General features: G+C 40.4%; 1 protein-coding gene across 1 annotated transcript in view; it reads right to left on the reverse strand.

Annotated features, from left to right (window-relative positions):
- SLC25A12 (solute carrier family 25 member 12) overlaps nt 1-10,344 on the reverse strand; it is a 56,489-nt gene extending 46,145 nt beyond the window's left edge. The window contains exons 1-3 of the mRNA XM_039361776.1: nt 10,236-10,344; nt 7,428-7,481; nt 2,474-2,616 (exon numbers count right to left, since the gene is read on the reverse strand). Of these exons, the coding sequence (XP_039217710.1) occupies nt 2,474-2,616; nt 7,428-7,481; nt 10,236-10,247 (209 nt within the window). The 5' untranslated portion in view covers nt 10,248-10,344. The remainder of the gene's footprint in view (nt 1-2,473; nt 2,617-7,427; nt 7,482-10,235) is intronic.
- Nucleotides 10,345-12,228: the final 1,884 nt, after the last annotated feature.

The following is a 12,228-nucleotide window of genomic DNA, read 5'->3' on the forward strand; positions in this document are numbered from 1 at the left end:
AATGAATAATAATAATAATAGTGCCAATAGTAATAGGCGCCTTGGGTGCAATCCCCAAACAACTGGAGCACCACTTGAACACCATTGGCATTGACAAATTTGCCATTAGTCAATTGCAAAAGGTGGCCTTACTAGGAATTGCTTCCATCCTGCGACGATACCTGTAATGCCATCAAACATCCACATCTGCCTATCCCAGGTCCTTGGTAAGGACTTGACAGGTAGACAAAAATGCCAAATCCAGTCTGAACATTTGGTTGATTGTGCGATGATCCACAATAATAATAATAATAATAATACCATCAAACATCCACATCTGCCTATCCCAGGTCCTGGGTAAGGACTCGATAGGTAGACAAAATGCCAAATCCAGTCTGAACATCTGGCTGACTGTGCGATGATCGATAATAATAATAATAAAAAATTCTATATTGTAATAACAATAAAGAAAGAATACTTTGTAATAATAGCAAAGGTTATATCTGCCCACCAAATAACCCTAAGGAATTTAAGAGGCTTTTAATTTGACAAAAAATAAAATTTAGATATTTATTCTGCCAGCCACCCACAAAAAAGGCTGCATTTACTTTTGAAAGTAACCTTTAATTGCCTCTATATCACAGTCCTCCAATGACATTAGTGGCCTTTGCACCCCACTGTGTTTAATTCTTGAATATTGACCAGAAACATCTGCCCTTCTCTAAAATAAAATTGGAGATCCAAAGAAAACAAAATGAGAAAAGGACGCCTGCTGAGCTGCTCTAAAACTGTGTGAGTTAAAAGGTTACGTCTGAAGAGAATGGATAATCTGTAAATTAGTTTCCACAAGCAATTTAAACTATAAAAATATTGTTGGCAAGAAATATTTAAAAGAAGCATTAACTTTGATTTGGCAAACAGTTTTCTTGCCATGTATAATAACATTTGTGATTCAGACTCCAGAAGCTTAGCTTGTCAAATTATCTTTTTAATGCCCAGAAATGTTATGGTATCACTAAAATATGCAAGGTTTTGGTAATCTCACTCTGAGGCTTGTAAAAGAATACCAAAATCCAATAAGATGTCTTAAGATGTCAGTCGTCTTACAGTCTGTTAAGATTTGGACATTTTAAAAAATTTTTTTTTAATGTAAATTCTTTTTAACTTAACTGGAGAGGAGACTCAGGGACACTGTTTAAGGGTGATATACTGTCCCAACACCTGCCGACACTGTATAGTTGATCCCTCCCTTAGAAACTACTACTGTATAACACATTATTATTTAGTCTATTTTTTCCTATATTCATATGTCTGCTCACAGAAACAACAAACACAGTATGGTTTCTCATTTATTAAGGAAGCAATCCAAAGATGCTATCTGTATACATAATTTAGACCAGGGGTCCCCAACCTACGGGCTGTGTCCTGGTAATGGGCTGTGGCCTACTGGCCACTGGACCATGGGACAGACTGGTCAGTGTGCACACATGTGCGCGCGCGCACACACACACACACACACACACACACACACACTAGCACCACAGCCACGGGTGCGAAAACAGGACGCCGCAACGTGGGCTACAAAAACGGGACGCCACCATGCCATGGGGCATGAAAGCAGGATGCCGACACACCACAGGGTGCAAAAATGGGCCACCGCCACACCTTGGGGCACAAAAATGGGCCGCCACCGTGCCATGGGGCATGAAATGGGCTGCCACTGCACAAAAACAAGACATGAAAACGTCGCTGCGCTGAGCAAGAATGGGGCAAGGCTAGTGAGTGTGACGCCAGTGCTAGCCCCATCCATTTGTGTTGCGCACATGCTTGTGGCCCCGTGCGCATGCGTGTAAAATGCTTCCTCCTCCCTTTCCCTCCAGTCTGCCAACCGAGAAAATTGGTGACCTCTGATTTAGACCATAGCATCTAATGGCCTAATCTTCATTTTTTAAATGATTCATTTATTAGATTGATTGATACCTGGCTCTTCAAGCAGTGTGTATGTACCTATCTTCTCCCATATTTCCCCCCAACAATTCTGTGAGACGGGCTGGTCTAAGACAGAAAGACTAGAATGAAGTCACCCAGGGAACTTCTGTGGCTGAGGTTGGTCTAGAACAGGCATGTCCAGCTCACGGCCCATGGGTTGCATGCAGTCCTGGATAGCTACTAGATTGTAACTTTTAATATTACTATGTGATTTTTATCAATAGCTACTATACTATATATGTTATATGTGGACCAAGGCAATTCCTCTTCTTCAATGTAGCCCAGGCAAGCCAAAATTCTCTCCTGTCCCAGTTCAACCCCTTAACCATTATAGCTGAAAAGACTGTTTTGAAAACTAAATAACAGTTTCGTAAACCAACTGAAGCTGCTGTAACATAAAATTAAAAAGAAAGTGATAACCTTTACATGGCTCTCATTTTTGGATTGCAATTTAAAATGGCATCATTGCCTATCAAAGGTTACAATCAAGTGGTAGATTGCTCACCCATCTTTTGTCTGATCTGCTACTCCTGCCAATAAATCCACTGTTTTAGGATTATAATGAGGTTCGGTGTACAGTCCTAGGTATCGCCGCACAAAATCTTCAGGTGTCATGTAACGTTCTCCACTTTGTTCAACAGTGGCATACTAAAGACAAAAGCAAGTAGAATTATTGTATATTTTGTCAGCATCTGCAACAGAATTGTTAATACCACAGGGCTGTTGTTAACGTTATGCAAACTGCTTTAACCTCTCTCTCTTTTTAAAATTATTGGATAAAAATCAGTGCTGCAATGATCAGAAAGCAAGCTTTCCCTTTTCTTCTCCAGGCGATGAAGTGATAGAAGAGATGTCTAGAGTACTGCAGGAGGATGGTAAAGAGTAAGTCTGAATAAATCAAAGACTACAGATTCCAGTTGGATTAAAATAAAGTAAGAATGTCATAAAAAACAAAAATAAAGCAAATCTGTACAATCTAGCACTCTGAAATACAGTATTGTAAACTGTTTTGCATATAAGGGACAGAAATTAAAACTGAGGTGGACCATAGAAAATGGACCACATACATTAAGAATGAAAAAAAATACTTCAACTTCAGGTTCAAACCAGTTTCAACTAAAATAACTTACTGGCTTCCACACAAAATCAAATTCTTTCCTATCAAGTTCTTGTTTGCATGGAAGAGAATGCGTGCAAAAGTTGTCCTCTTTCAGATATTGTTGCGAATATCTGAAAGAAATCTAAATAATGTTGGCAAGAAGTGGAATTTACCATATCTGTTGGCCTGAATAGGAACCAAACAAATGTTCACATTTTCTTAAGCAGTCTCTAAAAGTTGAAATAATCATTCCCCATCAAAATGAAGATTCCTGATAGAAAATAGAATTCTTGAAGTGTCTAGACAAATGAATATACTAAGGAAATTTATGTTCTGGAAAAAAAATCCATGTAAATAAAAAGTCAAGCAATCCAAACTATACAGAATAAGTCACATAAACCAAGAAAATAAACCAAGTGAAATTTTTTACAGTTTATTCTGCTGCTGAGGCCCAAATCACAAAGCATTTGGATTATTTATAGTCTACTACAAATTGCTGACAGAATAGTTTAAAAAGTTGTATATTATATTCAAAAACATACACATGCATACCACTGCCATACCAGCTATACTAAAATCCTGCAGATCTGCATGCAATCCATAGATGTCACACACAGAGTTCATTTTGTTTTACATGATGTTATCATTTGGGAACTTTCTAGAAAAAAAATGTCTTTATTGGAGACGCACAAACATAGGTTCCAAGATTTGATTGTAATAGGCCAGGCCAGACCAGAGAGGTTCCAGGACCTCCTTATTTTTTATCCAGCAGTTAGAGAAAGATAATATAGCTATGTGCCAGCTTTATCAGGGCAGACATGCACTTTCATTTGCCCACTTCAAGCCTCCCTAATTGTTTCATTTTCTTTTTTAGATGAAACTCACTCCCTTTCTAGGCAAGCAAACTAAATAGCAAAAATCCTAGAGCACAGGAAAACTACCAAAGCTGATATAGTTCCCATCTTCAAAAAAGGAAAAAAAAACGAATCCAGGAAATTATAGACCTATCAGCCTGACCTCATACCTGAGAAGATTCTGGAAAAAATAATCAAGCAGCGAATCAGTAAAACCTAGAGACAAACAAAGTCATTACCAAAAGCCAACATGGGTTTGTCAAAAAACAGATCATGTCAGACCAATCTTATTGCATTCTTTGACCAGGTGACAAAATTAGTGGACCAGAGGAATGCTGTGGATATAATTTACTTGGACGTCAGTAAGGCATTTGATAAAGTAGATCACAACTTACTACTAGATAAGATGGGATAAGATAAAATGTGGATTAGACAGCATCTCCACCAGATGGATTTGTAACTCACTGACCAACTTCACTCAACATGTAGCCCTCAATGGAACTACATCTACATGGAGGGAAGCATGCAGTGGGGACCCCAAGGCTCTCTTTTAGGCCTAGTACTCTTCAACATCTTCATCAATGATTTGGACGAGGGGATAGATGGGGAACTCATCATATTTGCAGATGATACCAAGCTGGCAGGAATAGCCAACACTGCAGAAGATAAGCTTAAGATACAGAAGGATCTCGACAGACTTGAGGATAGGGCACTATCTAACAAAATGAAATTCAATGGTGAAAAAAGTAAGGTTCTACATTTAGGCATGAAAAAACAAATGCACACGTACAGTATAGGTGTTACCTTGCTCAATAGTAGTAACTGTGAGAGGGATCTTGGAGTCCTAGTGGACAATCACTTAAATATGAGCCAGCAGTGTGCTGCAGCTGCCAAAAGAGCCAACATAGTTCTAGGCTACATTAACAGAGGGATAGAATCAAGATCACGTGAAGTGTTAATACCACTTTACAGTGCCATGGTAAGGCCACACTTGGAATACTGCATCCAGTTGTGGTCACCACGATATAAAAAAAGATGTTGAGACTCTAGAAAGACTGCAGAGAAGAACAACAAAGATGATCAAGGGACTGGAGGCTAAAACCTAAAGAACAGATGCTGGAATTGGGTATGTCTAGTTTAATGAAAAGAAGGACTAGGGGTGACATGATAACAGTGTTCCAATATCTCAGGGGTTGCCACAAAGAAGAGGAAGTCAAGCTATTCTCCAAAGCACCTAAGGGCAGGACAAGAAGCAATGGATGGAAACTAATCAAGGAGAGAAGCAACCTAAAATTAAATGAAATTTCCTGACAGAATAATTAATCAGTGGAATAACCTGCCTCCAGAAGTTGTGAATACTCCAACGCCAGAAGTTTTTAAGAAGAGATTGGACAACCATTTGTCTGGAATGGTATAGGGTTTCCTGCCTGAGCAGGGGGTTGGACTAGAAGACCCCCAAAGTCCCTTCCAACTCTGTTATTCTATTCTATTCTAGCTGTCTAGACTCACATTTGTTCTCAAAAGCATTTAAGGAACCATTTTTGTGTAAAATACTGTATGATGTTTGTACTTCATTTAAACAGGTTTTTCCTCAGTATGATGAAGAGAGGCTATAGAAAATTCTTGGGTTAACAGAGACATTTTGTTACTCATTGAACCCTGCATATTAATAAATTATAAAAGGAACAAACAATGCCATCCAAAATGGGGGGAAAATCCACAGTTTTATGATGGAATACATAGTTAATTATAATTCAGTTAACAAATAATTAAATATTCAGTGTTTGGATTCTCATTGTTTTCTCACATACTAAGATCTTATTTATTAATATGCACATTTACTTACTAAATTGAGGCATTTCTTTATTAATATGCATGTTTACTTACTGAATTGATGCATTGTATTTTATTGGTGTTTTTATTGGTTACTGCCCAGAGTCACTGTAAAGAGTTGAATGGCCCTACATAATTAATAATGTACATATATACAGGCTGTTTCATTTCCATAGACTACAGCTTGAAAAATATCACACAATATGGTGAAGGCTAATAAAGAACAAGAATATTAGTCAGCTAACGTACCACCTACTACAATCAGGGGAGATATGGTATCTGAGATCTTCCTTTCCCTGCTTTCTGAAACTCCCCAAAATGGTCCCATGGAAATTTGTGGCCAAACATAAAAATAATGCCTAAAATAAGTATGCTAAACAGAAGTGCATTTAATGCACATGTTTTGGTTAAAACTTCCAAAATGAAAACATCTGCCCCGAGTGAAGCAGAGGGAGAATTGAGAGGAGCTACTAATAATAAAGAAATCTACTGACCTACAAAATGAAGATAGCACTGTTGAATTAGACCAAAGGTTTATCAAGGTTAATGTCCTATTTCACAGTGGCCAACCAGATGCATTTGGAACCAGCTCTAGAGTTAATCATATTACAGTATTGATAAACTCTGGGAGCTGAAGTTATTTATTAGTAGCTCTGTTGAAGTACTAATAAACCACAAATCTAGTTTTTTCTCTTGATACACTACAGCTCTAGAGGCTGTCCCCTATTATAAGGCATTCTCGCTTTTCACTGCTTCACAGCTGCTTTTCTTATCATTTATTCTCCATATTTTTACATACAGAAATATAATGGCCTTGAAAATAACCACAAGTTGGTTTCAGGTTGTTTTTGAAGGACTGGATTATGAAAACCCTGGCAGTACTGAAGCACCCAGAGAACAGGAAAATATGAATTGAAACAAAACAGAATAGCACTGGAGAGGGAAAAAAGATGGTCTGCAGATAAACCGGAAAAGGTACATTCCAAAAAGGGTCTGGGTAAACATGTGAACTTTGAAAACAGAGAAAAAGATAAATGGGGACATGTTGAATTTGGTTAAATGCAAAAGACAAGAAAGATAATTAATGAACAGAAATGGATTTGACATTTTACAGACATGACAAGTCAGGTATAAAAGAAAGCACTGTGTTAAAATGTAGTGTAATATTTTTCTCATGTTAATTCTGTGGTGCTCCCCATCTGAATTAGTAAAAAGCTAGACCCTGTATTTACTTTACCACTGTAGATCAGGGATAGAGAGAAGACGTATGTCTGCAGTCCCCATAATGCTCTAGAAAAAAACCCTCCTGATCATTTTGTCTCAGTCCTGTCTAGACAGGAAAGACAGACAAATATTCTTGCTGGATGCTCCCAAAAGAAGTTAATCCCAATGATATCTAATTGATACTTCCAGTATCAAATTGAGCAGAATACCTAATTAAAGCTCTTTCTGCATTATCCTTTTGCAGAAAATATATTTTCTGCCATGCCACCAGAAAACAGCACATAACAAAAGGTAAAAATATAGAAACCTGCAAACATCAAACATTCCATACATCTGATGGAACAGATTATATTCTAAGAAAAGTTATAAAATGCTTAAGGACTACTAGAAATCTCTGTTATTTCTGTTATCCAGAGCTATCACAGCTCCCTTAGGAAAATATTACTCACCTGCAAAAATATGTTACGCAGCTCATTTGGATCTGCTCTTTTGGTTATCTGCACCTATAAAGACAATATCGAAAAAAATTAAGTTCACTGGTCAAGTTACTCAACAATCAAGGAGGAAAGCCTCTCATTGTACTCTTTGATAAAGGTTGTTGTTGTTGTTAGTTGCGAAGTCGCGACCCCATGGACAACGTTCCTCCAGGTCTTCCTGTCCTCTACCATTTTTTGGAGTCCATTTACGCTCACGCCTACTGCTTCAGTGACTCCATCCATGATAAAGGTAGCAAGTCTCTTATTTAAATGATAAAATGTTTACAATACTGTATTTACATACAGTTTTGTTTTATTTAACTTAAAGCAAATGAGGCGCTCGTATGATTGTCAAACTTGCCAAGAAAAGAACAGATCGTGTAAAAAAAGAAAAATAACAGAATTAACAGGATGCTTCTTGATGTCCTTCTTGATGCTACCAGTCAAACCACATTGCATTACTATTCTGTCTTTCCCTGTTGAATGGATTTTGTGGAAGAAAGAAAAATACAACAGAACCGTGAAAAACCAAGAAAGATATGAGAGTAACATCTGGCCTGCAATATAAAATTCTATGAACAAAGTAAGACTTTGGTATGATGGTCTCATGTGAAATTATCAAAATGTTCTAAACAGAAGGGCAACGACAACAGAGTAAACTCAAACATGATATTGTAGGTGCCAGAAAGTACAAGCAGGCATATACAAATAAATTAATCCCATTCCTGTTCCAAGAAGCAAGATCATATAACCTCTGCAATACAGCATGAATAAGAGAATAACTATGTTACTATGCATATGGATATTTTTTCTAGATGGACTCCAATTGAATAACCTAAAAATCTATAAAATAATCTTACACAGTCTCTTGCACTGGCCACCTACAAATATTGGGGAGAAGAGAGCATCAAAATATCCATATTTGTTATAATTAGTGACTATTTCAATCCTACTAAATCTTTTTTCAGAATCCCCTTTCTGTTCAGAATCACTTACATGTGGTTCTTACATTACTGTTACGTTATTCTTTATCAAGTGAGTGTCCTCCAACATGTGTTGAACTACAGGTCCCAGAATTCCTAGCTACATTGGCAAAGAATGATCTAATGATCTAGGCATCCCTCCAAAAACCAATCAAAGCACAGAGTAGGACTCTTGAAAAAACAGGGGTAGATATTCTAAGTTGAATTCTCACCTTCTTCTACATTAAATTGGAATATAAGATGGTTGTTTGTTGGGTTCCACATCCAAGAAATGTAACATAGCTAGCATGTATGTAGACTGTGAAAAATCAGATTTGTTTCTCTTACAGACTATCCAAACCTAAATCACTTAATGAGCACCTCTACTTTTACAGACCAAAGACTACATCTGTGTATTATATAAAATAATTAACTTTTTCCCAAATAATCCATACTTCAGCATTCCAACGGTCACTAAATCAGATTAGAGCACTATCCCACCATGCCCACAAATCAAAGACTGTGTAGATAGAATGTGTTGTGTGCTAGAAGAACCTGGATTCAAACTCAGGTGTATGCAGAGGCAGCTTTTAAAGACTCCTCCCCAAATTTCTGCTAAAAATCTCTTCCAGTTTGGGAGATTGGATACTGAGCTAGATGAACCACAACTACTTAAGTCAGTGATGGCGAACCTTTTAGACACCAAGTGCCCAAACTGCAACCCAAAACCCACTTATGCATCATCGGGTACCGGGTGGGTGTGGCCCATTTACTGGGCGTGGCCCATTGGCTGGGCATGGCTGCGGTGGTAATGGCAGACTGGGTGGGACTAAAAAGTTCAATCAATCAATTCCAACTTTGCAAGATATTTTTTCCCGCGAGAAGTTGAAATTGACTGATTGATTGAACTTTTTTTTTTTTTGCACACTGCGGCGGAGGCCTAAAGCGAAAAGGTTTTATAAAACCCAGCTGAAGGCCTAGGACTGGGGCAACAGTGCGCGTGCCCCCAGAGAGGGCTCTGAGTGCCACCTCTGGCACCCGTGCCATAGGTTTGCCACCACTGACTTAAGTGATCCCAATGTCAACTATTAACACCCCAGCAAAAGGCAAAATTCTTCTCTGAGGTTCTCAGAGAATCCAGGGGCGGCAGGGAGAAAATACTCCACCTTCAATGGTTTCAGACGGATTTGATCTTCATTACTTGCCGCTAAGTAATCGGGAATAACATATATACTGTATTCATCAGAGTTACTAAAACCAGGCAGCAACTACGTTTAGCTTAGATATATTTGGCATTTGGAGAAACCAGGTTGAGGAAAGCAAACCCAAATCATCCGGAGTTTATGCTTATCCAACGCGCCCTCCACCAGACCTCTACGATAACCTTCCCCAACTTGGGACTCTCCATATATGCTAGACTTCAACTCCCAGCCTCAGGGACGAGCCTACTTTGACCAAAATTCCCGGAAGACACCGGTCGAGGAAGGCTGTCGTATAGCTGCCCCTTCCTCGGCTCCACCGGCTGGAGTTTTCTTCGAGAGCCCCCCCCCTCCCTCTTTAGGGTCATTTTTTAATGTCCGGTTTTTGACAGAATCCGCCGTCGTCCCTCTAAAATCATTCCCGTTCCCGCTGCCCCTCGCGGTGCCCCCTCCCCCGGGGGAGGGTCGAAGCCTACTCAGGGGGCTGGCAGGACGGAGCCTCCTGTGCCCCCTCCCCGAAAGGCGCAGAGTGGCCCTGAACAACATTGCCCGTCCGTTCTGGAAGAAGCCAGCCGGCTTCTTAAGCAACAAGCAGAGAAGGAGAAGGGAAGGAGAGTCACCTTGACCGCCATGCTGCGCTCGGGAAAGCGGATGGAGAAGGAGGGAGGAGGAGGAGGAGCCTCTCGACGGCGCTGTCAAGCTGCGGAGCGCGCCGCCGCTGTCGCCGCCCGCCTACCCCAGCCGACCCTCTGCGAAGGAGGCCCCTCCGCTAAGTTTGGGCTCCGAGCTTGTCCCGGGCTGACCCCGGCCGCGGCACTCCGTGGCCGGAACGGGCTTGGTTCTAGAATCCCGGCGTCCTGGACGCTCCCGCGTTCTCACGAGCCGGCTTTGCCTTGTGGCCGGCGGGGAGCGAAAAGCCAACGTCCTCTGCGCTACGTTTGCTCCGCGTTCCCAAAACGCAGAAGCCCGCCGAGGCTAGCAAGTCGCTTAGCCTCCCGTAGTGCCACCTGGGCCCGGAGAGTAAGTTGTAAGTCCGATTGCGTGGGAATGCAGTTGGCACGCCGAGCCTTCATGACCAGTGGCGGTTTGTTCCTCTTGCATTCTGGCTTCCCCCGAACTTCGTGGCTGATAGAGAAATCAGCTTCGCTTGAAGGAATGTGGCTTTCATCGAAGGGGACGCTCTAGTAAAACCGCATGGCCGTGGATGAAAATACAGTTGCCAGGGTTATTGATCGTCGGGGCTCTTACGTTTAAAATGCTCATTTCAGGAAAACAACCTAGTGAAATTATTGTACCAGGTTTAAATAGGTCGTATTCAAAGGCAGAACTACTACACACAGAAGGTTAAAGATCAGTTCAGAAAAGCAAAAGTGGGATGGTCCTTCTCCTGTTCATAAAATTAAAATTTACCTCTGTTGAAAAATGCATCATTTTTTATTTTTAATATGGTAAAAATAAAGCTCTTTGGAGGTCCTCCGTAACTTTTGAAAGTGCAGAGGGTCCAGAGAGAAAAAAATTAAGAAACATTGAGCTAGCTAGAATATCAGCCAGGAGCTTATCCCCTATCTGAGATCTAGCAAATCTTTGCAGAGGCTTAGATATTTCATATTAAGACCAGTAATTAAAATATTCCATTTCCATTGCTTGAGAGCGATTCCAACTGATAAGTCATAGATGCTTTTTCCACCTGCATCTAAAAATGTACAAATATTCCCTGCTTCCAACATCTTTACTCTCTCATGTTCCAATGACAACAACAACAACAATAGAGTTGGGAAGGGCTTTGGAGGTCATCTAGTCCAACCCCCTGCTCAGGCAGGAAACCCTTTACCATTTCAAACAAATGGCTGTCCAGTCTCTTCTTTAAAACTTCCAGTGTTGGAGCATTCACCACTTATGGATGCAGGTTGCTCCATTAGTTAATTGTTCTGTCAGGAAGTTTCCCCCAGTGGCTGTTGGCTACCTCAGGCAGATGCAGCACACCTCTTCCCCTCTCATCCTCAGGTGCTTTCTTCCAATGTTGTTCCATTTTTCTCCTCCATTTGCAAAGAAGTGCAGAGGTGCTAAGTTTTGAATGAGTCATGCTCTCTTGAAAACAAGTGACAATGGTTTCATGAAAGCTTCAACTTCTGCAAACATGCTGAGCAGCTGTTTGGTGGGCTTCCCATGCGCACAGCATCCTGGTGAATCTGCTGGATAGTTCAGTTGACTTGCTGATGAGCACAGTTTTGAAAGAACTGCCCTTTCATGCCGTTGAAAGGTATGGCGAGGCTGTGAATTAGAATCTAGCTAGCCTGCTTTGCCATCTAAGGCTTCTCATCAGTTCTGCAAACCCTCTGGAGAGCTGTTCAGTGGGCTTGTTGGGGCTCTCACACATCAAAAGTAATAATTTGATAGTTATTACCAAAATAAGGAAAAGATAGGAGCAGCATCTCTAGCCCAAAGAAGAATCATTTCCAGCATGGAAAAGTGGGAGAAAGACACCCAGGAAACTTGAACATTGTTACACAGCAATGCCTATTTTTTTTTATCATTTCTGTAGCTTCATGGGTTTGCTACAGTAAATCTGTCTTGAGCCTTTGTGTCCTGAGAAATATATTGTTACCACATTTT

The sequence above is a fragment of the Crotalus tigris genome, unplaced genomic scaffold (genome assembly GCF_016545835.1).
Source record: "Crotalus tigris isolate CLP2741 ecotype Arizona unplaced genomic scaffold, ASM1654583v1 scf7180000019363.1367679, whole genome shotgun sequence".
Classification (NCBI taxonomy): Eukaryota; Metazoa; Chordata; class Lepidosauria; order Squamata; family Viperidae; genus Crotalus; species Crotalus tigris.